Raw genomic sequence first — 27,834 nt, forward strand, 5'->3', positions numbered from 1 at the left:
GGAATGTCAAAACCATGCCTGTGCATTACAAGCACTTGAGCACACACCCTATTGTATGGGTGTGTTTCCTATTACCTGGATTGAGCTCGAGTACTTCGAGCTACAAGGTGATACAGAGTAGACATGGAAAAACATCTGCGTGAAACGTGGACTGTACCAGAACAAGAACTTTCATCAACCGCAGAGATAAGCAAACATGCTGGTAACTCACCTGCGGTTAATATAGTCCAAAGGAACAAGTAAAGGTTTATCCCATGATGAAAAGAGAAGAAAGAAAACAACGTTTCGGCTGTGGAGCCTTCTTCGGGTGTAAGGTCCATTTACGTTTGACTGTAGGAAAGGTGTAGTAAATGCAAATTTATTTTGCAGGGTAACGTAAACGTTCCCGAATTCCCTGCTAACCTAAATGCTGATCTAGAAAGGAAAAGAGGTATTATTATATGATTTTTAATTTTCTATATACATAATATGGATGATAATAATATCATTATTATTATTTAACCACGGGTTCAAGAATTTGAATCCCAGAATAGAAAGTCACTGATTTAAAAATTAATACAGTGAATACATTTTTTTATTTTATTTCACCCTATGGAAATATTCATCTTTGTAATCTTTTTTAAAGACACTAGTCCTCTTAGGCTACGTGACCTAACCTTTAAATTGGATGACGAAAGCGTAGAAAAGCGTAGAAAAACTAGATAGAGTAAATATATAATATAATATACTGTTTGATGTTAGAGTCCAAAATGGTTTTTAGAACATTCAATTTCTAGTTTTTTCTACTATTTTACAAACTCTCTTGCACTGATTTCAAGTACGATGTAGGAGGAACGATTATAAACATGTACTTGACCAAACAAATCAAATGCAAGTTTATTCAATGTATTTCCAAACATGACAGGACTGATCGATATTGTGCAATTACATAGAAACAAATTATATGACATATTAAATGATCTGAAAATATTCTGCATTAAATCATGTGTCGTGCAACAACGAGAGTACAATTTTCTGTCATATATATAAAATATGATGTGTTTTGTTTATGAGTGATTCTAGAAAAGGGGATCTAGGAAGTTACAGTTATGTTTTTTATGTAAGAATTAAAAGACTTTTACATAATAAAAAAAGATGAAAATAACGTAGTTTCATACTTTTACTGTAATTATGTGTTGCATGATTACGGGATTCCCATCAACAAAAACACAAAATCCCTCCCCCAAACGCGTGTCTCAGTCAAATTCACGTGACGTCACTTACCAACAACTTTAGTTTGTCCCGGAGAACGTGAGGAATGAGAACTGATGTGGACACAGCGGGAGGGGGGAAAGATCTTTAACGATTGTCCTGTTACTTTGTTTTCAAGATCATGCTTCAGACGAACACTTCATGATTCCATTTTAAACTTTCAGGGTAACATCTGCTTTCTTAACATCGTGCATAAAATAATAACATTTACGTAGTAGTCTGACGACTCCGGCCAAACATGGGAAAACCGATCTCCAGAAGCTCCAGTCTGAGCATTGTGATGATATTTTTAAATGTTTGGATCCTATTTGGACAGTGCACAGTAGGTAAGTGATATATAAACTTTGAAACTTTGGTCTTGCATCTGTTGAGTTTAGTGTAGAAATCTGCCGAGCTAAGCGATCGTAAAGTTTAAAGGTTTGCAGGGATTAGTGGCTGAGTGAAAATGTGATGTGTGCGGCTCAGTAGTATGCTTTTTCATTTTAAAAAGAGGCATTTAATCTATTGGGCGCTCCTTTGGTGTGTCGATTTTTACATCACCCTTCTCTGTATAAAACGTCGAGGTTTTCGAGCTAAACAGTTTAAGATTGGAAAGAGAGCCTGACATGTATATTCTAATGAGCTGTGGCTCATTCATCTCGCTAGTCACAGCATCAATTAATTTAAGACTAATGCATGATACATTGAATGCAGTGCATCTAAGGCTGATTTTTTTTATGTGATCCTTGTCTGAACATTGCTAAATGTTGAACATTGTCTGAACATTTCTGCTTGCAACGAACTAAAGGTATTGCACTAACTGTGGATGATCCAGAGATACGGTAGTACAGTGCTAACTAGAACGCTTAAAATTTAGCGCACCGGTCCGTATTTAATCCACAACTTCGTTGTGATAGACCCTTCAGCGACACTCACGATGCGTGCATTACCAGCTGTTGCGAATATGTTGGTACATGTCAGTCTTTATTGTTATAAAGTCATCTTTTCTGTCGCTCTCAGCATGCAAGAACTCTTCTGGTGCCTTTTTATTGTACATCAAAGCACAGTCAAGTGGGAATGATTAGGTTCATTGGAAAATTGGAGCCGTCTTAACGAGCTGAAATAGCAGTTTCATATTGATGTGCGTCTGAAACACGATTAAAAAAACAAATTAACAAAATGCAGATCTAAGGTGAGGTATGTGGACAGGTTGATTCTTTGCTGACTGTTCAAAGGTTATATATAATATTGCGTGTGATAAGCAACTTTCTGAACTTTGAGTGCTTAAGCAGCTCGTTAGGCCTGCTGATGCTGTATTTTGATGAATAATGATGTGATGTCATGGCATAACTTAAATATGAATGTCAAAAATCAGTTTGTGTGATAGATGTATCCTTTATGGGTGGTTTATGAAAGATGAAGTTGATATATGATGTAGGCAGTTTGCAGCCTTGGATGTATGACATAGAGTGACTCTGGTTGTTGAACTACTGTAACATCTCATCACAATGTTAGAAAACAGCAGTCATTTATGAAAGTAAACTATTTAAATCTCAAAATCTTTCAAAACGTGTTTAGACCGAGCTGAGTTCCTTGACTTAAAATAGACCCCTGTACTACAGGTGTCATTAGAAAGAAAATAATGGAAGTCAACAGGTCTCACATGGGGAAATTTTGACTTGCATAAAAATGTTGAATAATATTCGTATAAACCGAAAATGAGCAAATGGAACATTACTTCCTGTCAAAGCAATATGCTTCCCTCGATAACAGGTTTCCATTGCAGGAATGTGAGGATTTCCTTTGTGATCTAACATAAAAGATGTCAATTGGATGCAGAAAAGACATGTAGCTGAAATGTTATTGCCCTTAGTCATTGAGAGTAGGAAATGATCTGGATATTCACTGTTCAGGAATTTCAAATCTGAAGAACTGCACACACTGCAGGGAGGAGAGTGAAGGTTTCTTTTTTTTCCAAAGGCAAAAAACAAATTTCTTTTTACCCAGTTAACAAACAATTCATTACCTACATATAGTGCTTAGTATCTCAAACTGCTTCACATGTAAGAAGGGACCTACTTCATCCACTACTGAAGTTCAGCCCCTACCTGGGTGACGCCCAGCAGACCCTCTGCACAGCAGGTCAGGTAGAGAAATAAGAAATTACTTCACCAGGTGAATTGAAAGGAACTTTTAGGTAGGCCCGATTGTGCAGACCCCCAGCAGAAATCTCTGGGATACCAGGGTTGATTCTTAGAATTCCTGGTTCTTTAATGACCAGTTGGCAGGTCATTGTGACCACCTGTGATATATATCTGTTGTTGAATCCAATAGCATTGTATTGGATTCGAGGTTGTGGCAGATTAAATCGGATCAACTCACCAGCATTCACAAGTCTAATCATTTAATTTCAGCCTAATAAGAAGATTAAATGTTTGTCACTAATGTGTACCACACATTCCTGTCATTGTTCCAGTTAACACGAGACTTTGACTTGTAATTGCAGAGGGGCAGAGTAAAGGACTTGGAAATATTTCTCCCACAGCTGGGGATAGGGCCAGTGTACCTCAGTCTTGGTCACGTCAGCCCACTGATGGAGCTCCACTGGCACCCATCACAGAGTCCCCTGTGGTGCAGAAGAAGGTCTCCAATGTCCACTTAAAGCCGGAGGACATTGAAAAGCTGAAGTTCAAGCCAACAGTGGGAAATGTGCACCTGTCAGAAGGCACAGAAGTGAAGATTAACTGCTCCATTGAGGTCCACGACATTTCTCCCAATCTGCACATTCAATGGTGGAAGGATGGCGAGGAGCTCTCGGGGAGTCAGCAGGCAGTATTGAATGACCTGCAAACCACAGATAAAGAGGTGTCCACCATTCTTTCAACACTGAGGTGACGACAACAGACTTCTCTTATTAACAATGTTTCTCTACCAACAGATTTTCTCAGTTCGTATTCTGTTTTTGTTCCACCTGAGTGTAGCCGTCAATAAGGTTAAGCAAACCTTTAACTGAATTAAGTGTCTGATAAGACCAGTGTTTAATTAATTTCAGGTTTTCCCAAGGTATTGAGAACTAAATTAGGACTGCAATTTGCCTCACACGGGAAATGAGGAACTGTGGGCAGACTCCTCCAGTGTATCCACCTTCAAGCCACTCGTCATTTAACACAGCACAGGCTACACAGCCCTGCACTGGAGGTGCAGCTCTCTGTCACAGAACTGCCTGACCTTCAGTTCCCCAGGAGGCTGCAGGGATGGCCGTCTTGCTGAGAGAGTCTTAGTTAATCAATCTCGCACTACTCTTGACTGTGCCCAGTCAGTCATACACCATCTCCTGGGGAACCCAAGTTTCAGACAGATAACCACTCTGGTTAAATGTTTTTGCAACAGTATAGCCAAAGCAAAGTACTTCTAAAGTCTCTCTCTAAGGGGAGAAAATGAAATGAATCAAACCAGGAAATGATTCCACGACACATTCTGTAAACCTCAATCATTTCAGAGTACAGCTGTAACAAATTAAGTGAGTGGCCTGCGAGGACGAGGAAGGAATGTAAGGAATGAAAACCCCTGGACACCAAACTCCTAATCAGCTGTCTTTATATTTGTTGCTCCTTTCCATGTTCTGCCTAAGCATAATAGAAACACTAGATTAAACGCATTCTTGCAGGTGTGCATTAAATTGTGCCTACTTCTGCCTGTACATAAATATATGCTAATCATTCATATTTTATCACTGGTTATCGTAGGTGCAGAAACTTTTAAATATATAAAATTCTAGAATTGTATATAGAAAGTAAAGAATTAAATGGCTGATACAAACCTCTTGACATTTACTCATTTATACTTAAATAGTTTACTAGAATGCAGTTTATTGAAAATGTATGCAAAATATTTGGGTTTCCTAAAGTAAAGGTATTTCATATTAATAGGTTTGTGTGATCTCCTTAAACTATAAGTATACAACAGCAGCCCTCAAGGGCCTAAATCCTGCAGCTTTTCAAATGTCAACAAATTATAACAATTAAAGACATTTGAAAAGCATTAAACTGGTCTGGTTAAGCTATTCAGTTAGGTCATTATGTGCGGAGGTGGAAACGAAATGCACTAACACGGTGGTCAGCTTTGAATAGAGCTGTGTGCCACTGCTTTAAACACTGTGTTTTATGTCGGGGGTCAGACTTAATTTTTGGAAGGCCTTGTGTCTTCTTGATTTTGTTCTACTTAAGATTTAAGATTTACAGTCGGTGTAATTGTGGTCAGTTGGTCTTTTAACCAGACTTTAAGATGTTCTATAGGTAACAGTGCCTTCTATGATGTGAATGTTGTGAGTAAAAGACTGCAGAAACAGTCTTAAGAAAAACCCTAGATATGTCCAAGAAAACAATTGGTTTAATTGTTTAATAGACTGCTGAGATTGCAACGAAAACCAGAAGATACTGAATCCCTCAGAGATTGAGTTCGACACTCCTGCTGTATGTCAAATAATAACATTGTATTTAAATAAAATGTCACCATTATGTGTTAATTACTGTACCTTGTTCGTCTTCTGTTGCAGTATTAAGAATGTACAGCGCTCTGATGATGGGGAATACTGCTGCATTTTGAGTATCAGTGATACACTGATAGAGTCTGATCGCATCCAGATACACATTGAAGGTGAGTTACCTTCCTGAAAGCAAATCGGGCTGTTTGTAAAGTCCATATAATATGTGTAACATGAATAGAAAGAGATGACTTGTGGTTATTTGTATTCAACAGGGAATATGTTTTGTGCAAACTGAGTTAGGCCTGGGGCTGCATGGTGGTGCAGCAGTCAGCAGTGGTGCCTCTGAGTGCTGGACCTCAGTTCAGTTCCAGACCCGGGGTGCTATCTGTCTAGAGTTTGTATGTTCTCTCAGTGTTCGTGTGGGTTTCCTCAGGGTGCTCCAGTTTTCTCCCACTGTCCAAAAACATACTGATAGGTTAATTGGCTTCCCGGAAAATTGGCCCTGGCATGAGTGTGTGTGGCTGTCGTCTTGCCTTGCATACAGTGCTGGCCGGGATAGGCTCTGGCTCCCCTGCAACCCTGAATTGGAAGAGGAAGTGGGGAGAAAACGGAGGGATGAATAAGGCTTATCCTTAAAAGAGCCTTTTCTCAGTGGTGTTTTTAGGAGACAGGTTAACAACGTGTTGTTTTATGGCTTTATGTGTAGGGTTGCCGATGTTCATTAAAGAACCAGAGCACCTGAATGTCAGCAGAAACACCCCTTTTAACCTGATCTGTGAGGCAGTGGGTCCCCCAGACCCCGTCAGGATCGAGTGGCTGCAGAATGGGGTGAAAATCAACACCCCAGCATCTTTCTCCCCTTCATATATCACCGTTCCAGGTGAGGAGTACTTCTGTAAAGAAATCCAAAATTGAATCTTTTTTGTGCAGGTTATGCTTTACAAAATGCATTTGTTTGTTGTAAATTCTGTCAGAACAAAGAATCGTTTCATAGGAAGCACTCATTGGTCCAATCTGTAAATGTGTGAAGGCTGAGTTCATACATTGCTAGCATGAGTCTGGGCTATTTCATTAGCAGACTGTATTTGTGTAAAAAATCACCGGTTTTCTCTTATACTGGAAATAATAATATTCAGGAAATAGTTATCTTTTTGGCAGTATTGTTGTTTATAATGTTTTAAAAGAATGTGTACTTAAAATGCTAGGGAGAATACTTGACCACATAAATGGTTGATTTTGAAGTGACGCAGTGGATAATATACAGCCCTGAATTATGCTGAAGGAGTATTTTTTTAGTGAAAATTCAGTATTTCTAGTTTCTCGTCAGTGATGACCATGTACATAAGATCCAAACTTTGTCTGAAACATCCCCTTAGAAAAAAGGTTTGGGTAATTGAGACTGACATGGTTGTTAAAAGCACTGCTGCAGTTCTGTATGAGACCTTGATAAACATGAAGGTAACTGGTAAAAGCCTTGTTAACATGGGTGCTCAAAATAATTATAGTTATGTTGAGCTTGTAATTAATTGAGTCTTAAGATGCAAACTTAAACTGAAACTAACAAATGCTTGTATTCTCCTTAATGTAATTATCTGACATTAGGATTTTCAGCCCAGGATTTGGGGCCCTGTGGGGTTCCTGAGAGGCTTTCTAGAGAATAAGCCCTATGCTCTCACACAGTAGATGTGCTCTTATAACATTGTTTAATAATAATTATGATAATTGTTTACACTTATATAGCGCTTTTCTGGACACTCAACTCAAAGCGCTATAGAGGTAATGGGGACTCCCCTCCACCACCACCAATGTGCAGCCCTACCTGGATGATTGTGGATCTGTTGACCAAACAGCTTTTCTTTTAATATTTAGTTGTAGTAGCTTTATTTACACAAGCTCTAAACTTAAAATTGAAAGCGTGTGTGAATAGAGAATTTCTGAAATTACTGTGTTTCCTGAACAGGGTCATTCAGCCAGAAAGATTGAAAAACTCAAGTAATTGTTTCAGTGTTCAGGCATGTAAAAAGAGATTGTTGTGCTGTGGAGTTTGGAAAAGGCCTTGCTGAGTGGCGTTGGCAGTGCAGAGGTCAGGCCTGTGCTGTTTGTTGGAGGAGGTGGGTGGACATTGGGACAAAAGCCTTATTCATGAGCCTGCCTGCCATGCCTCTCATTACCAGGCTTAGTCTGTCTCAGAGGCCAGTGGTCTGTAAAGATTTTGTTCTGTGCTGTATACAAATGCATAACCGCAGGTCAAGGTAGCACGAAAAGATCTAGACGTAGAGTACCTGAGCAGTACAGTACAGTGGAGTTATCAGTGGTATCAGTGGTTGCCAGTGAAAGTCTGTTTTATCACAGAGTCAGGAAGGGAATTCCAGTTCTGTGTGCTGAAGCCCTGGTTATTGTTATTTCTCTGCTCAGATGGTTACATAACCTCATTAACTCTGAGGGTTTGGGAACTGTTTAGAATTAAGCAGCAAGACAATGTTATCAACTCACACATCCTACTGAAGGATGGCAGCTGTTTGAAGCATGACGTGATAAAATATACCGGCCAGCAGAATTTTCACACTACCCTGTAATTTATTCAAAAAATGCTGCAAAACATTACAGATGCTAAAAGATGCTCTTAACAGGGAATATATTTTACATTTTTTTTCCAATTAGTGTAGCGGAGTTTTAATCCTTTCCACAAAAGGATCTGGAGAGCAACATCTTGAAGGTCAATAAAAGTAGTAGATAACAGAATAAAATGAGCAAACAAGCTAAACATATTTGGCTCGTAAAGTATTCTCCTTTTGATATGTCTGTGCAAAATTAAACAGTTCTCTGAAGACTCTGGGTCTAGAATTCCTTGAGTGTCCTTGAGATAACCGTGTGCTGTCTATTGTCAGGTTTCTTTCCTTCTAAGATATGACACAGTCACTGGTGGACTGGAGTGCCTCTACATTTGTAATGCCAGCGTCACACTACATGACTCGACACGGCTTCTAGTCGGAGTGCATGTCAAAATTATCGACTGCAGTTGCTGAATCTCGCTGCCTTTTCTGTCCTAGAGGATGTCAAATTATACGATTAGGAATCGCAGGCGGTGACTTATTACACGATTCTCTCATGACTTTTCATCACGGTTCCACATCTCGTATTGGGTCGGGACCAATCAACAGGGAGCACACCGGAACACACATCATGCCGTGACTCTCTACAATTCGCTGTGAATCTGTTGGCAAATGCATATAAAAAGGCATATTTTGACCATTGGTATAGTTTTAAATTTGTATTGTAACCCAAACAAGATAGATCTTGACAAATGTAAACATTTGTGTTTTTTTTGTCTCGGAGAGCTGATATGTTAAACTCATTTCCTGAAGAGCCTTGTGTCTTCTGCTTTTTGATCCATGTGGCTTCTGGTGACTTCCAACCAGCCCCTGATTAGTTTTGTGGAAAATGGTACCTTTAATGAAGTGAATATATTGATTAAATGAAAGTGTTAAGTAAACAACTAAATATTTTGAGTAATTAACAGCAAAAGACCTAAAGAAAAACAATGTAGAAAATAATTGTTTAATAGACTACTCTGATTGGGTTCGTCAGAAAAAAATCAGAAGACACTAGGCCGCCTGCTCTAGAGTTTTCTTGCAAGATTGTAATAAGAATTTTTTATGCTTATCATCCTTTGAGTTACAATTGACACCATAAGTGGTATAAAGTACAAAATTCTTATACAGCAGTAAATTTCTGTTCTCTGCTCCTTGTTTCTACTTGTTATCTATGCATAGTATAGTCTCCAGCTTTGATTACCAAACTGTTTTCAGAAACCTAAAATAGATGTGCAAGGTCTAGCTGTTTCATTTGGTGTTTTTGGAACAGAAGCAGCTGAAAATTGCTGTCTAAGGGAAAACATCTGTTTTAAAAAACCAATGTGTTTTCAGTAGGTAATTTAACTCAATATTGTGTTGGCTTCCATCTTCACAGAAGCATGCCAGGAAGTTCAGTTTTGTCGGTGGTTTGTGATGTAGATCCACATATTTGAACAGCTTTAAAATCGCAGTACTTTTCTAGATTTCTAATAGGCTTCATACTGCCTGACTTCACAAAAATGTTTACTGTCAAAAAAGCTTCAAAACGTAAGCTATAACTTAGAGTAAATGTTTTAACTGAAATCATTTGGTACCTTTTAATTAAAAAAATATATATTTTAGTGTATTCTCTTTTCACTGTAAAGTGATGCTATACATTGTGTATGATTCTTAATTTAACTTTAATTTCTTAATAAATAATAACTATTTTATTGGAGCTTGACTTTTCCATTTCCATAAAAGTATGCTTTTAATAAGGATCATAGACATAGGCTTTTTCTCTGAAAAACTGGTCTAGCAGTGATGCAGAAGAAAAAGATTCATAGAATTCTTTAGAAATTAGCAAGAGGTGTCAAAAAATTTCCATAATGTTTTGCTTAAATGTGTAGCTGCTTCTGCCATTAATCGTTCACTTTATAAGTAATAAAAGAACAACAATAATAGTTACATTTTTAATAAAACATTTAAAAAGATTAAACCATCTTAAGGGAGGTTTTATTGTCCAACAGTTAAGAATGATTGTTTTGCTGTGAAAGAAACAATGACGTTGTAAGATTTCTCAGAAATTTATAATTAAAACATCTGGAATTAATTGACATTAATATCACAAGCAAATAAATGCTACTATACTGTAAAATGAATAATTCCTGGCTTTGTTAAATGATTCTCAGCAACAGATTTAGGAGAACAAATAGCACATTATAAGCCTCACTTGCCTCCTTGGAAAATAATTGTGGGCAATTATAAGCCAGAAGCTGAATGACTGGCACTGTGTGGGTTATGTTAGAGTAATGGAGCTGACCTGGCACTGGATTAGCGAATATTGTCTTGCAGTCATTGAAAAGGACAAATATCAGAACACTTACCGAAGAGTCCCACACAGTCCATTACTGACCGTTCAAGGTTCAAGCCCTGAGCATATGAACCTGTGACCTTTCTTGTGTTTTTTGCTACTGTTTATGCCAACTGGGAAATAGGAAAAAGGGGTAATAAGAAGAGGAAGGAATAAAAGATTGCATTGCCTGTGTACCTCTAGGACTATATTTCTGAGAGAGCAGTTATTGTGGAGGATATGACAGATTCAGGAACTCTAGGAACATCCAGTGACAGCTGGGAATGTGAGGTTTAAGGGCACAGCCTCCCACTCTGATTTCCTTTATCTGATTTCCTGCATGTATACGGTATGTCAACACAGGAGTTCTATCTTCCATCCTCCTACAGCTTTTTTTTTTTTTGTTCTTAATGTCTCCACCCTGAGGACCTCACTCTGAAACCCCCTGTACCATTTCTGGAATGTGTGCACACCATCTCCTAGTGACTGCATGTACCTTTCTAAGGGGCGTTCTGTTAGTATCTGGTAGTAGTATGGTAGCTGAGCCAACAGAATATAGTGCGTGTGTGGGAGATTAATAGTCTCACAGCTCCAGATTCCCAGATCAATTCCAACTTCCTAAAGACATGGCAGGCTAGGTTTGACTGTGAATTCTATGTGGCCATGTGCTGGACTGGTATCCCAGAGTCAGTCCTGCCTTGGCACCCTGTGTTTCTGAGATAGGTGTCAGCTTTGCGTCAGTATCCTCACAGAACAAGCATCTTTCTGGTGATGGATACATAGAAAAGTGATAAACATTTATTCCTTCCTTCCTCTTGTGGAGAAGGACTTGCATCTAGCAATGTCAAGAAGGTTTCCATTACTTTACTTTTCTAACAGATAGTATTCCAAACTGGGTAGACCCCTTAAGACATTAGGTTGCATTTAATGTAGTAAAGTACAGGGTATTGCATGCTAGTAGCAGAAATGTGTATTGCGTATGTGAAAGGAATGATACTGAGCTTGAAGAAGCTACTTAAGAAAAGAGCTCCTCTAGTTAGAACTACTAGTTTTTACTGCTTTAGTTAAAAAGTAAAGGGGCATACAATGAATTAATCTTTTTTAACATCTGCTTCTTAGCTGCATGATGAGCAAAAGGTTTAAATTATAACAAGGTAGTAGTTCAGGTGGGTAGCTGCGTCAGCATGCGTAGGCTGCAAAGGAACAAGTAATAGGTTTATTCCATGCTGAAAAAGAAGAAAGAGAACACAACGTTTCGGCCGTGGAGCCTTCTTCAGGTGTGAGAGAGACAGGGCCATTATATTGTAACAATAAATTATAACAATACATTGCTGTAACTATGGTATTCAACTTTGAACAGACCAATAATGCCAGAAGGGTTAACATACTGAAGTAAAGAAAGAGCTAGATCCTCACCCTTTGCCCTTCCTCACAAACACATACCCACCCTTAGAAACAACACGTGTTTTGCAGAAGTGAAATAGTTGATATGCCATAAACAATGCTTGCGTCCCATGTTTTACTTAAGTGAGACAGAAGCAAATTAATATGTGTTTAACAGAATTCTTAGCTAATGTTAATTTCTGTTCATCACTGTCATATTACAAGGTGAAATGCTGATTCATTTTCCTGTAAAAAAGTATTCTTATTCAAAATTGATTATTTGAAATACTGAATTTTACCTATTTTTACTAAATATCCCAATAATTAGGAGAACATAAATGTTTGGGAAATACTGTATATAAACTAATAAAGCAAGTATTTGAGGAAGTACAGGGGAATTTTACTGAGGAAATGAATGTTGAAATCACTGATTTACTCTACATTAGCATCTCAGACCATCTGTGTTTCTGCTTGTAAATGTATATTTTTTTAATTTAATTTGTATTCTCAGAACCATGTCAATGAAAAAAAACATGAGCTTGTACAGGTTTTTTTGAAAAACATCTTGAAAAATTCATTTTCGTATATGTGTTCAGAGATTTATTGGTAAACTACTTTCAGCCTTCCAAACCTGCTTTTATCAAAATCACTTGCTTTGAGTACATTCTTCATAACCACAGTATCAAAAGAAAATACAATAGAATCTCCTGTCTCCTTGCGAGGAAGAGCCCTTTTTAAAATAGTCTGTAAGACCTGCTTTTTGTTGTGTCATATGTCCTCAGGTATAGAGGAGGCAACACACTTCAGTTGTGAAGCACATAATGACAAGGGACTTTCTACTTCAAGAGAAGCACAGATTAACATCAAAGGTAACCACAATGCTAATAACCAAAGATATTTCTCTCCTGCAGTGAAATGATTTATTGTACCTGAAAAGGCGTTAGTTTGCCTGAATTTACAATCCATTCGTAAATTAGTCTTTTGCACAAGCCAAGTAAGGTTACATGCATGTTGAACTGTTACCTGCATTTTTTTTTCTTCTGAATGTAGAAGCTCCTTCACCACCTACTGATCTGCGTGTGACAGCCCGAGCGTCTCACAGCTTGCTTCTGAAGTGGACACCCGGTCATGATGGCTTCTCTCCTCTTAGCACCTGCCAAGTTACAGTAAGCCTTTCTTGAAATTGTGAGCGTATAGGGGCCCCAACAGCCTCAACTATTGGAGCAAAGCTTGTGCCTGGCGGTCCAGCTGTCTGTGGGCATAGCCATTAGCTAACTGTGCCCACACAGCCCACTCGGGATCCCTCGAGTGACAGGTTCCACGCCCTGACTTGTGCCACTTTTGGGGAGGTTTGAGACCTCTTTCCCTGCCACACTAGCACATCCACTCCTGGGAACTAATGAACTCCTGCAAGTCTGCAAAGTTGTGAGACATACCAATTCCCCTTTAAAGCCCCATGGCACTCACATCATGTCAAATGATAAATGATGAATGGCTCTCAGGGGTAAAATATTTCAGTAATGCTCAGTCAGTGAAGAAGGTCTAACATTTGCGTCACGTGTAATGCTAAACTGAGTTGAGTTCCAAGTTGGGAATATAACATTTTTATAATGTTCTATGTTCTGTGATTCTTATCAATTCCAAAAAACAGAATTATGAACAAAACATGTTTGTTCTGTTTTGTGGGAATGTTAAATCTTTAATTATGCTTTTCAAGGTGGAACAGATCCAAGAGGATGTGATTCTAGATGGCATCTCCCAGAGAATCATGAACATCTCTGTGCCACCCTATGAGTGCAACATCACGGGTCTCCAAGCTGCAACCTTGTACAATATCAGTGTGTCCTGCAGGAATGAAATTGGATGGTCCCAACGCAGCTTTTGGATTGAAAGCAATACCACTGAAGGAGGTAGGGAAATTCCTCCTTGCTTGCTTATTTAGAGAATTGAAAAGCCCTGTAGTTCCTGTAACGGGCTGGGGCTCTTACCATTATACTCTATTGTCATTATCTCAGAACACTTAACTCCTAAACGGAAGAGTTTCAGAGTCAAAGCATGCAGTTTTAGGGTGGAGTGACTTTAGATTTCCTTTGTATTCCTAGAGGCACAGAAGTTATTTTAAGCAGCTGATGGCGATGTTTTTGATTCATCCTGGAAATTTATTATAGTCTGTTATGATCCTATTAGTATTTTTAAAGAATTACTTAGCCTTGAAGAGCTTTGCATTGCTGAACCTTAATATTGTATGTCTCTGGGGAAAAAGGAACGTTGTCATTTTGGATTTTGGCTAATGGTTTTACCATAAAAGGCTTAAATCTTAGCATGACTTAATGTTTTTATGATTATTTTTCAAAGACATTGTTTGGTTGCTGCGCATCATCACTGTTATGAATGTTTTATTCTATGTTTAATTTAATCTGTAGAAGACGTTAGTCTGCAAAATTGAAATAAGGATTGTGGGCTTGTTGCATGGTGTCTTTTATAAAGATACCCTTTAAACGTGTGCTGGCAAAAGTAGCACAGACTGGTTACTTCACAGGAGTGGGGTTTGTCTCTGTTTCAGTTCCCTCTGTACCCCCGTGTAATGTGACGGTGCTGCTCAGTGGGTCCGAGCTGTTGGTGACGTGGGAGAGCCCTCCGAGGGACAAAATGAATGGAGTTCTGCAGGGATATGACCTCCTCATTAGCAGTGTGGCAAAAACATATACCGTAAGCTATAATACCAACTTTGTAAAGCAACTTAATGTATGAAAATCTTAGTACTAGACTTAAATATGCTACTTTGCTTAATTGAGTATGTGCTGTGTGCTCACTGGTGACTATGTGAGAATCCACCATTGAATAAAATGTTGGATCTCTGCAAGTCGCAAGCATGATTTCTGTGAGGTTTTGAAATATTTTTGCTGAAATCTCTCGTATTCTTTAGTAAGATCACTTTAAGTTGCATTGTGGAAGGTGATGGGGATGTTACGTGGGATCCAGCTGTGCATTCTGTCATGCAGGTCCGCTGGCTGTCAGTCTGTTTGAAATCTGGAGACTGTTCCACACAGGGGTGTGCTGGAAGTCTTGCTTATGATCCATTGGGTTCATTTCACAGGGGGTTCCTCATATTTTGGACAGCAAGCATAAGAGATGTAACAGGAATTCATTTCTGTGTGGTCTGTAGAACATGTTCATGCATATAAGTTATATTTTTATAACTTGTTAACATATAAGTTATGTAGTTATTTTTTCTCATAGTTTGCTGCGCAGTGTAGTACCTGGTTTTAGAAATCCTAGTCGGGCAGCAGGACTGCAGAAGAATAGCCCTTTGCTTTCAGCTCCCTTCAGTCAGAAAGGTGGACTCTGGTATTCCCCACAGTGTATTCGAAGACATAATTAAAAGGGTTACCTAAATTTAACCTTGTTGCTTTGATCCTTCTATTCACCAGCTTTTATTAACGCAAAAATAAATTCCCACATATCACACATCGTAAAGAGCAAAGGGGTTTTATATTTTATTTCCCAATCTGTAAGAACTGAAATCTTGTGATAGCTGTTGTTTTTTTTGTGGCTTTTCTTCAGTAGGACAAAAAATAGTGCTGACACCCACATTCCTTTATTGAAATGAAGTCTGACTTCCTTGTTCTTGTCTCTCTAACTTTTTTTAGGTTTGTCATCCTTGAACATATATGCCCCTAGTTTTGCATTTCAGGATACATTGGTACTTTGTAGAACATCCATTTTTGGGGAGTACAATACAGTCTATTTTGGGCAGTCTAGTGACAGAGCAGGCTAGGAGCTATTAAACATTTTACTGTGTCCAAAAGAAACGAGTCCTGCAAAACTATGATCTTTAATGTAGACCTACAGTATCTAATCAGTCTTCAGATTTCTTTAGTTCTTTAAACTAGTACTTCTTGATTTGCTGCATCTTTTCAGTTTTGTTTATGATAAATATAAGTCAATTATTAAATAAGTTAATTTGCTCTCCATTGAATAGAAATGTCCTTTTAATGAGCGTTCTTTTTCTTTAAGAATGGCTGGACAGCTTTCGGGACTAATGGATAAGTAAAACATTTTCCGCATCCTGGAAAGATTATACTGCTGTAACATGCAGGAGTTTGGGGAGAGCTGTTATAAAATCCAGTCTAAAATATAAGGCATCAGTACCTTATCATTATTCAACATCTTGACTCATTGGTTACAATAAATATTTTGTAGTTCAAATGATTTTTTAAAAATAGTCATTTTTTATCTGGACTAGCTGTGAGGTTTGGATCTTATCCAGTGCTAGTAAGCTAAGTAATGGTCAAAAAGTGTTTCTGTCTGCAAGAATTATAGGTCATTTTGATTATTTTATCACCCAATTGTTTGATCAGTTTATGTGTAAGCTGTTAAATCCCTTTTTTCTTACATATGTTGTTTATTCATAAAAAAGCATTATTCAGTATTTGATTAATCAAATAATTTTAATATTGTCCTCTTCACTTGGACAAAGGCACTGTGAAGACACCAAAACAAAATTAATAGTTGCAGGTAGATAGCGATGATAAATATGGATAAAATGTAGAGCTTTCCTTTTTCAAGACTGATATCTTTGAGGAACACTTTTCATGTTTTTCACTTGTTTTCATAATAATAACAGCCACCTTTATTTTTTATTCACTTTTTATTGTACATCATCTCAGGATTCACTTTGGGTTTTACTAAGCGTTTACTAAGCTGGTTTTACTTTTAGCTGTCTCTCGACCACAACTTTTGAAGTGTGTCCAAAACCTAGTTGGTATTTAGAAAGCTGATGTTCTGGTGTGTACTGATGCCATGTGCCATTGCGCACTTGTTTTTGGTGCTGGCAGGAGACCCGGCATGCTAGGATTCACGGTTTTTGTCTGGGGAGAACAGGCGTCTGTGTTTTGGTTTCTCCTCACTTGCTAACTGCAAGTTGAGCTCGTTTGCCGGAATTCCATGGCACAGCCCTATTGTGCTGACTGAAAGTCATTGTGTGCATGTTAATGCGCTGTTTAAGGTCATCCAATTGAATTCTGCTTGAGTGGGGATAGGGAGTGAATTGATGATGCGTGGAATTTTACTGCAATTTGTGAATACAATAATATTATAGAAAAATAAAAAAAAAATAGATGATGTCATGCGCAATTTGACTTACAGTGCCTGTTTATTGTTTTTAAGATACAGGCTTATATATTTTACCCCAGAAAAAATGGCTTCAGCTAAACATATAAGTAATAAATAATGTTTTCAGTACCTCTGTAATCCCTTTGGCAGTGATAGAGAAGGAACAAGCCTGAACTGCTTCCTCCCAGTTTCCCAGAGCAGCACATTTCCTTTACACTTGTCTATTGTAAAGAGGAAGTTTGCCCTATTAAATTAGTTTTTAAGCTGATCTTAGCTGACTCATATGAGAATGAATGGAAAAATAAAAACAATGGACATTATGAATTCAGTGCTCCTACTATTATTTAAACAGTGTAAACCGTGTGCTGTAAACAGTGATTCACATGGATCAGAGTGAAACATGAGGAAATGTGGATTAAGTTTAGCCCATTCCTGAAAGTCACCTGTGATCTACAACTGGAAAGGGCTGTGATAGTTACACAAACATCTTTGTCCGCCTAATAAAAGTCTTCTAAATTTGTGAGTTTTTAAGACATGGAGATTTCTGAATTTTTGCACTCTCTGGAACAAGTCATGCCTGATTAGTCTCTTTTTGTTTAGTAATCTAATAATGCAGTTGTTAATAATGCAGATTGAAATATTTACAGAGATCAAGTGTGGAAACTAACTTAATACATGTAAATATTTTATATGTCTTTTAAACTGTAAAGAGTTTAATTAGAGGTAATGAGAGGGGCTTTTCTTTATCTTTATCGAGACATTCTAGACATGATAGCTATAAATGTTGCCTCAAGAAGCTTTGATGAGAGTTTAGTATAGAAGTGTTGAGTACCCTGACTCAGTAACCTACACCTCCATTTCTGTCCATGCAGTCAGCATGTCTGTGAGGAACGCCAGCACCGAAAGTGTGATGACATTAAGCAATGAGCATTTCATTATCACATGCTGTCTCCTCTGCCTTTGCACACATGGCACTGTTCCTGTTTTCTTTTTTCACAAGCAAAAAAAAAACAAGCATGATTGCAGCGCATATCCGTTATTAGTAAATTAACCTAAATGCTGGCCTTCTTTCACTAGACCACATCTTGTGCAGTGTTTAGAAGGCTCACGGCAAACCCACTAAGATTCTTTCATTGCCCTATCTTGTTCCATTGGAAAAGAAACCGCTCAAAAAACTAAATGGTTTTGGCTACTTCTCATGTTCACAGGATTTTCCCATTCTCCTTTCTGTTGAGCTCTTAATCGTCTAAAGTAATTATTTGCTTAATTACCATTGAAACACATGTTTTGGCTCTTAAGCAGCTAAAATATGCTAGATATGAACCTTTATAACCAGTGTCAGCCTCTCCTCCTTTTAGCTGAATCTAATTCTTGAGTGCACTCTTTGTTTTCTGATTTTTTTGGACTGCTCTGTCTGACAGATGAAAAAATGCAGGATAAACATTTTTGGTCATGTAAAGACAAATTTTAATGAGACTTCAAATTTTACCCAAATTCACATATTTGGAATTATTTGTAGGCTATTGAATCATTTTTCTGTTTTTGTAGGTCCGCAAAGGGATTGTCAATTCAGCTAACATTTCCTTGGAAACTTTCAACACGACCTACAGTGTTCAAGTGGCAGCATATACTCAAGGGGGAACAGGCATCTTCAGTGATGCAGTGCAGGTCTTTTTACCTGAGCGCGGTAAGATTATTAAGAGCCTTAGAGCAATTTATATGTGTCTTATTAACGCACAATAATAACTGTCTAGAGAACACAGCTGCTTGTGGATTCTGGCTGTTTATTAACAGAAGAATAGATAAAACTAGTCCCAGAGCTTGTGTGCTTTGTATTTGCAATTTCTCCCTTGTATTTGTGAAATTTCTCCTTTGGAGAAAAGAAGTGATTGGTTTTCCTCTGTGTTACAGACCCCAAGTTGGCTCCATCTTCTCTTCCCCCGACTGGAAGCTCCAATGCAGTGTACATTGTCTTGGGCATTGTGTGTGGCATCTGTCTCATGATGCTCATCTTGTGCTTGGCAATTTTTATCAGGAACAGAACCAAGGACACCAGGTTTGGGTAAGAGAAATCTGAAATCAAGAATTCAGAATTTTGGAAGTTCCAAAGTTCCAAAATAGGATGAATTAGTGGAATCAGTTATTTTAATGAAGGATGATTTGGACATTTAACAATTACTTTCTCAGTCACAGTCATAGGACCATGCTCTTTTTAATCGGTCAGCTTACTCTTTAAAGAACAGCAGCCATTGCAGACGTGCTTGGTTTATGTAGAACGTTCTTGCTGGACTTCCTTCTTCATTCCAGATGAAAGAAAAAATGAGGTGGCCAGGATTCCACAGTACGCAGTTGTTGGTCAGAATTCTCTCTTCCTGCTTTTGTCATTCAGTAATAACAGTTCTGGAAAGATGGTCAGTTTCCTCAATACGGATTCCTATTGCTGAAAGGATTGAGTGCAGCTGAACAGTGAATTTACTCCAGACTGTTTTCTAATAAAGGCAAAGCACTTCCTATAATTACTGCCTACACCTGCGACTGAAAAGACGTCATGGCCTTGGAGTTTTTTTCAGCTGAAGTTGGTCAAAAATGAAAAACAACCCATTTTCTGGAGTGACTCAGGACAAGCGACGCTCTGACTCATAGTTGCCATTCAGGATACTGATAAAGGAACTTCATCATGCAGCTGTTTTGACACGTCAGCCGTTTACTATAAAACACAGCCATTGAGACGGTTTCAGTTTTACTATTAAAGACGAAGAATGGCGAGGAGGAAGCGCACTTGTTAGAGTAAAGGTTTTCTACCAGGAATCAGGTGACCCCTGGGGGCTGTCCGACACAAAAGGAAAATTGTTCACCTCGCTTTTATACACTGCACATGCTCTGACCACACTCACCATGGGTCTTTTGATCTGTAGGTCTGCTTTTAATGTTCTTATTCAATCTCAGGATTCATAACAATTGTAAAAATCAGTGCATACATGAGTGGTAACATTTTTTTTAAGAAGTGTCAGTAACACATGAGAAATACCTTTGACTGTCCCCACAGGCGAGTTATTGGAAACGGAGAAGAGATGCAGCCAGTCATACTGTACAGAGCCAAGAGATCCTACAACCGGAGAGCCATTGAAATGACATGTAGGTTATTGGTATATGTAATTCTAATAGTGTAATGGTACATTAAGTATAATATGTAAGAATTTCATAATAATTATATTTATAATTTACAAAATAAGCTGATTGTGGCAGCAAGATAGTGCAGTGGTTAACATTGCTGCCTTGCAGCGCTGGGGCTCTGGGTTCAGTTCCAGTCCTGGAGTGCTGTCTGCGTGGAGTTTGCATGTTCTCCCAGTGTTCGTGTGGGTTTTTTTAAGTTGTCCCTGGTGTGAGTGTGTGCATGTCTGTGCTGGTGTCTGTGAGTGCCCTGTGATGGACTGGAGTCCCTCATGACTAGTGTACCCTGCTTTATACCTGGTGCTCTGGCTCCCTCGTGACCCTGAATTGGATGAAGAAGTGGAAAAAAAATGGCTTGATGGATAACAAGCTTATTATTATTCATGCAGTGTATTTGCAATGTTTTCTCCCCTGCAGTAAGCAACCTGGGAATTAGCGAAGAATTGCAAGCAAAATTGCATGATGTCATGATTGAGAGGAACTTGCTTTCAATAGGAAAAATCCTTGGTGAAGGTAAGAATTACCCACTCTCACTGTTATCTTACTGGCTCCAAAGCTGACTTCATCTTTTGGCATTATTTTATTTTGGAATTACCTTTTGCTTAATCCTTTTGTTCAGCTGCATTTAGAAAATTTCAAACTGGGGAGGAAAACAACCTCTTCTAGCACTTGTATAAAGTATTTGAAGGTTTATTTAATCCATTTACTCTGTTTTTTGAGCGCTGGAAGTAGTCAGGATTGTCTGATTCATTTCCACTTTTAGTGAAATTTACATTTATTAGATAAACTTGCAGTATGGAGATTTACATTAACAGAGTGCCTTATTTTACAACTCTGTTTCCCTACAGGAGAATTTGGATCTGTAGTGGAAGGTCATCTGAAAAGGACTGATGGAAGAAATGAAAAAGTAGCAGTGAAAACTATGAAATGTAAGCAGTGTTCTGTCATTAAGGCTGCACTACCTGTCTAACCTCAGCAAAGATGCAGTGGATTTTGTTAAAGGAGAATTTTAATTCCATTTAAAAATGAGGTTCTGGTGATACCGAGATGATTGAAAAGCTCATTCATTCTTACAAACTCCTATCAAAGATATTCACAAAAAAGCTTTTTTAGAATTCCATTTGATAAAACAATTATGCTGTAACAACTGAAATGTATACAAATCCAGTTGAAACTCCAATTTATTTTTAAGATCAATCTTAAGTCAAAAGAATATTTTCCAAGTAAAACCTCTTCAAAATATAGTTGGTATAGATTGTTCTCTTTTTAAGTGTTGCTGCCTTTTAAGGTGTCTGCACACCCCTTTTTAATTCATTTCATACAGAGTGTTTTCAGATTATTTTACTTTTAGCAGCAGTAGTATTATTATTTTGCCTTTTGTTCTTGTAGTGGATAGTTTCTCACAGCGAGAGATTGAAGAATTCCTAAACGAAGCTGCCTGCATGAAGGATTTCCACCATCCCAATGTCATCAGGCTGCTCGGTAGGTGGGAATAGTGTTCAGTAACTGTGAGGGTCAAGAAAGTAATAGAAATCAGCAAATGTTTTGGGGGCGATGATATTTTTATTGAGAATGAATAAAACGAAACATTTTGAACTCTACAGAGTTATCAATGGATATAAGTCAACCTATTACAGTGCTCTTTTTTTCTTTCTGTAGTTTTATTTATTATTATGTGGAGAAATATTCTTTATTTTGTGCAGGTGTATGTTTGGACGTCAGTTCCACCCACTTTCCCAGACCTATGGTGATCCTGCCCTTTATGCGATACGGGGATCTTCATAGCTTCCTACTGCGGTCGCGACTGGGAGACAGTCCACTGGTAAAGCTTGCTTTTTGCTTATGAATTTATTTGACGAGGATTGTAATTTGGTGGCTTCTGCTGGTGGTCGAAGGTGATGAAAGGCGATCTTAAGCTTTGAAAGCCAAGACAGTCTGCTTGTTTGAGTGGGGGTGATACTTTCCCCAGTACAATGTGTTATAGATATAATTTAAGATCATATAAAATAAAAGAATGGCACGGTGGCTCAGTGATTCAACTGGGGCCCTTGGTTTAATTCCAGACCCAGGGTGGAGTTTGTATGTTCTCCCTGTGTTCACATGGGTTTCCTCTGGATGCTCTGGTTTCCTGTCACAATCCAAAGACATAACAAAGACATACAGTACTGATAAGTTAATTGGCTTCTGGGAGAATTGGCCCTGCTGCGAGTGTGTGCGTATCTGTGTTTGTGTCAGTGTCTGGCCTGCAAGAGACTGGCGTCCTGTTGTATCCTTGAGACTGTGGCTTGCTGGGATAGCCCCCAACTTCCCTGAGACCCTGAATTGGATGAAGCCGTTAGAAAATGGAAGGATGATTCTTACTGTCAGGTCACATAGTATATATGTAAAACCACTCTTAAAGTTTTGGAAAAATGACATAATGTGTGAGGAGTTTGTTTGGTGCAGAAAAAAAACAAATGTAATCTTAACAAAAATACAATATGTGTGGTGGAGAGCAATAGCAGATTGTGCTGTCTGTACGGGTGAGTTTTGAGGAGATGCTGGAAGCTGATAAGTGAACATAGTTTACTCATTATCTATCAATTGGCATTGAACAAAGAACTACCAATGATGCTAAGCCACATTTGCATGTATTAGCAGCAGAAAAGTATGATGTAAATTACTTAGGTGAAGCATTTTGTAATTAATACCGTATATACTGGGCATTTACAGTGTGTCTGAAAATTGTAACTGGAAGTTTGTCTTTACACTCACTGTGTATTTTGTTAATTTGATTGACTTTTTAATCGTTTTTTTTTTAGTACTTACCACTGCAAACGCTGTTAAAGTTCATGATTGACATTGCCCTAGGAATGGAATACCTCAGCAGCAAGAATTTTCTTCACCGGGATTTAGCTGCAAGAAACTGCATGTAAGTCGGAAGACCTGCCTCACTATGCATTTTGAACTGACACGATTGCCTAGTGAAAATCTCGATTTTGTTACTATCTGAAATACCACAGTGATTCAGCACTGAGGGAATGACAGCTAAAAAGCACCTAGATAGACCGATGTATCTGAAAGTGACCCATTACATTACATGAGTCCTTATTTTAGTTTCCAAACCGTAAACCATTAGATCAGAGAGAAGAAAAGTCCTTTTAACTTTTTTCTTCAGTTCCATAGTGGAGGGAAGGACCTATAGTGAATTAGTGACTTTGAAATAGGGCAATCAAGGAAAAGTTCAGTTGTGCAGTCAGAACAAGCCAGTGTTTTGACAATAGTCATTTTCCAGCTATATAGAAAGAAGAGCAAACATTGTTTTGGTTTTGGGGGAAAAAACTTTCTCTGTCTTTCATTTTTGTTCACTGTGTTCCCCTAAAACCATTTATTTGTCTCGCTGCTGTTCTGCTGAGTTTCAATCATGACAAGTTTTCTTGATCCATATTGCAGGTTGCGAGATGATATGACTGTCTGTGTAGCAGACTTTGGCTTATCAAAGAAGATCTACAGTGGAGATTATTACAGACAAGGAAGGATAGCAAAGATGCCTGTAAAATGGATTGCAATTGAAAGTCTAGCAGACCGTGTTTTTACTGTCAAGAGTGATGTGGTAAGACTTATTTCTAGATTTCTTAAAGAAATGTAACTACATATATTTGTTTACAGTGGCAGCTAAATAGTACAAATTTTGTTCCTCTAGACCATTTTCAAATGGCTTGTCAATTTAAAGTAACATTTTCCTAGGTGTCATATCTTCAATGATTAGTTTAAGACTTTTGTAGTCTTAGACCACAACATTAAAAAAACTAACATGGTCGGACTGTTCATTCGAAAGCACTTTTATTTTATAATTGCTTGCAGTGGGCGTTTGGCGTGACAATGTGGGAGATTGCAACCCGTGGAATGACCCCCTACCCAGGAGTCCAGAACCATGAGATTTATGACTACCTCCTTGAGGGACACAGGCTCAAACAGCCAGCGGACTGCCTGGACAAGCTGTAGGTGTCCGGCCAGAGTCGGGGCAAGAAAGGAAGTGTGGGGCAGGGGGCAGGGGGCAGGGGGCAGTCATTCTGGATGAGTGTTTGACTGTTAACACAGGTGTAGACGTAGTGGTGTTATTGAATGTCAACATTTCAGAAAATATTGTGTGACTACAAACACCTTTTTCCAGTTTTTAAAAATAGTTTATTGATGACCTCATATGCAGCACAGAAACTAATTCTCCTGCTTTTTGTGTGTTTCATGGTCTCACGTTGATCTCACTAAATCTTCATGTTTCTTGCTTTTAGAAAACTGCCATCTTCATCTTTACTTTGCATGTCAGGGAGAACAGGGGTCCCTCTAACGCCCCCCCTCCCCATGTCTCCCCAGGTATGAAATAATGTCCTCCTGCTGGAGAACGGAGCCAGCGGACCGGCCGTGCTTCACACAAGTCAGGGTGATGCTGGAGAAGCTGGCGGAGGGGCTGCCGGAGGCATCCAGCAAGGAGGATATCATTTACATCAACACTAGCCTGCCGGAGGAGCCGCTGAGCCCAGTAATGCACCTCCCTCCCGACTCTGAGCGGGCCCCTGAGACCTGCGCAAGGACTGGTCCCTGGACCTCTGCCATCACGGTAGATGTCCATGAGCCCATGAACAGTGAGGACAGATACGTTGTTGTGATTGCTCCCGAGGAGCCTGTCTCGTCCGGAGACCCGAGTGCTCCTCTGCTTCAAGATGGCAACGCTGAGCAGCCCGGTAGCAGTCGGTCATGTAGTGTGCCTTGTGCTGATCAGTCTTCGGAGGATTCTGTGATTATGCTGTGAGAAAGCGTTACTGAACACCGGTGGTTTGAATTGAAAACAGACTCTGACTGTGACTCCAAAACATCCTGCTGAAGTTCTGCTTTTTTTTTAATAAGCAATCCTCCCGCTGCTGAACCAACAGAAGAATATTATTTCACCACCACATGGTAAACCAGCAGGTGTTGTTATTGTAGGCCATTGAGTCACGTCTGCAAATAAGCCTCTGGCCATGTGGAAGGCTAAACAATGAAGAGCTTTCTTTCGTTGAAGGTTTTGCCGGCAAGTGTTATCTCTTCCCGACAAAGGCAAAAACTACGCATTGTCAGAGTTTTATTGATGACTCAAAATGAGAGAATAATGGGTAGTAAGTATTTTTACAGTTGTTGTTTACATAGTTTACTTTCAAAGGCCAGTGTAATGGATATTTGAAGTATTGTTAACATTTTTTATGAACTTCGATTCTTTCAAATATACATTATTTTCATCTCTAAGCTGTGACAGCCCATATGGGACTGTCATTATTCTCTGAAGCAAAAAAAGAGCTGGAGACTGCAGTTTTTCTGCCCATTTTCTTGTTCTTTATTGAGTTTCTTGGAACATCACGATTTCCCACATCTTTCCATTGTCCCTCTTTCTGTTCTCCACTGACTCGCCCTTTTCATATAAATTTAAACTGTGACAATTCACACATCCCATCGCAAGCAATTACAACAGGTGCTAACTAATTACATAAGTGATCTGTTTACAACTAATTTAGTCTCTGATGCTGCCTCTATGATGGATTGTAGTTGCAGCCCAAGCAGGCAAGCAAGCTCCTTAGTCTGCTACACACTTATACGTGGAGCTTTTGGGAATCTCCTCACATCATGATTCTTACCTGTCAAGCCATGTAGCTTATATGTAAACCGCTCTTAAAAACTGTCATACAGAAAAGTAAAAACTCCTGGAATAACATATTTAATGTCTATTTATATGTCTTCCATGTAAAGATTTCATGTTCTCCCAACATTCATGTGGGTTTTCCCCAGACACCTCTGATTTGATTGGCTATTCGATATTGTCCCTTTCTCTGTAGCTCTCTGATGGCTTGCAATCCTGTCCAGGGCAAGAGCAGTCATGTGTACCCTATGTTTCTGTAATAGGCTGCCAGTTTTCACAGAAATCACCAGGATAAGCAGGTTGAGCATTTTGTGCTTCCTAACATTTTATACTTAAACAGTATTTTTTCCCCAGTTTCATTGCAAAAAACAATTTACGAACAAGAAGACAAACTACTCTCGTCAATGCTCATTCTCTCCTATCCTTGGTGTAAATAAGTGTCTCCTGTTCTCCGCTCTAAATCTGTTCTCTCATAACATCTGCTGGTGTACTCAGGTTCTGGTGTCAGATCTGAGTTTATAAGGGAATCCTTTGGGTTCACTTATTAATAACTTTTTGGATTGTGAAATTAAGTATGTGAAAAAATGATTTGAATGTTACTCTTTTCAGTGTACTTATTTGTCTTTTGCCTGTTTCTTACACCTAATGATTAGGAATATATTTATATTTTTATTTTTTTAAATGTCATTTGCTTTTTACATTTCTGAGTGTGGTTTACCATGGACAGCAGTATTGATACAGACTTAAAACTGTGAAAAAGTAATCTCAGCAGTTACAAAATGTACTGTATATGCTCTTTTCCATCTTTAAATTGCTGTCTAAATCAGTCTTGCGAAGCTAAACAATCCTTAACACTTCAATATTTTTGTAAGATTTTATACCTAAAACTTAAAAATTAGTACACTGTATACTAAAGTGTAAACCGAATGCAATTCAGTGTGCCAGTTTCTGTATGAAGAATGATATGTATATTTTTTTAACCAGATCTCATTGGTAGTTAAGTATGGCTCAGAACATGCTCACCAGTTCTATGACTGGCATTTAAGTTGCAAAGATTTTATTTAAACAAAGGAGACCTAAACTGTGATGATAATGTTCTTTAGTGCAATGTGATTCTATTCATTGTTTTAGAATCTGTGTGTATTGTATTTTCAGAGAGGATCTTCAGTTATATCTAGACTTTTGTATGTCTAAATGTTTCTGTAAATTTATGGTGATTTGAAAATATTGATAGTCTCAGAGTTAATGTAAAACACATTAAAATGAACTTTTTGAATGCATATAATCTGTAACTTCCATGCAAAATGTTTTATATATTCTTAACAAAATACTATAACAATTATTTTAACAAATATTTGTAAGACCTTGCATTATTTAGTATGTTGATTTTTTTTCTGTGTATACACAACCAAATTTCAGTTGTTTTTCGAGTGAATCTAGTATTCATACATTACATTTACACAACAAAAATACCTTGTTAAATTTTGAATACCCACCATACTTATTTTGGTGATGAAATGTAAACTAGCATTTTTTCCCATTTTAAACGAAATCGTGAAAAATTTCAAATTATTTTATTTCGTGGTACAATATGGGAATTCTAAAATTCGAATAAACTGATGTTCTGGCAAAAAGGGTATCGACTCTTTTCTCAGGTGTAGAGACAGACAGAGCTCTTTCTCCATCTGGTGGTAGTTTCTAGCAATTTTGACGGGGGTGAGGGGTTCGAATATTACCCAACCACTGTTGCTTTCGACAACTGTCACAGATTGCACGGTGACATAATCTTTTAATAGTGAACATGCATTACGTTTTACGGATTAAGTGCAGCCGATCGAGTGTTCCGAAACCAGTCCTTGCAAGCATCTTGACACAAAAAAAACTGTCTGGCAAACGC

At 38.3% G+C, this 27,834-nt stretch overlaps 1 protein-coding gene across 1 annotated transcript; it reads left to right on the forward strand.

Moving 5' to 3' along the window:
* Positions 1 to 1,305: 1,305 nt before the first annotated feature.
* mertka (c-mer proto-oncogene tyrosine kinase a) lies at positions 1,306 to 27,228 on the forward strand. Its single transcript, XM_088934023.1, has 19 exons — positions 1,306 to 1,577; positions 3,737 to 4,121; positions 5,786 to 5,886; positions 6,423 to 6,596; positions 12,787 to 12,873; positions 13,055 to 13,170; positions 13,722 to 13,914; positions 14,568 to 14,713; positions 18,668 to 18,806; positions 19,031 to 19,181; positions 20,166 to 20,254; positions 20,708 to 20,803; positions 21,139 to 21,219; positions 21,680 to 21,772; positions 21,994 to 22,112; positions 23,092 to 23,201; positions 23,723 to 23,882; positions 24,134 to 24,270; positions 24,644 to 27,228. Exons 1-19 carry the CDS (start codon positions 1,490 to 1,492, stop codon positions 25,077 to 25,079), a joined length of 2,901 nt encoding a protein of 966 aa, XP_088790149.1. The 5' UTR covers positions 1,306 to 1,489; the 3' UTR covers positions 25,080 to 27,228.
* Positions 27,229 to 27,834: the final 606 nt, after the last annotated feature.

This window comes from Atractosteus spatula, chromosome 15 (genome assembly GCF_055471065.1).
Source record: "Atractosteus spatula isolate fAtrSpa1 chromosome 15, fAtrSpa1.hap1, whole genome shotgun sequence".
NCBI lineage: Eukaryota > Metazoa > Chordata > Actinopteri > Semionotiformes > Lepisosteidae > Atractosteus > Atractosteus spatula.

Excerpts from the sequence above, each read along its gene's own strand:
- mertka (XM_088934023.1), top strand. The coding sequence starts at position 1,490 with ATGGGAAAACCGATCTCCAGAAGCTCCAGTCTGAGCATTGTGATGATA. Across the intron at positions 4,122-5,785 it reads ACCATTCTTTCAACACTGAG|TATTAAGAATGTACAGCGCT; the intron begins GTGACGACAACA and ends CTTCTGTTGCAG. Across the intron at positions 19,182-20,165 it reads ACCAAGGACACCAGGTTTGG|GCGAGTTATTGGAAACGGAG; the intron begins GTAAGAGAAATC and ends CTGTCCCCACAG.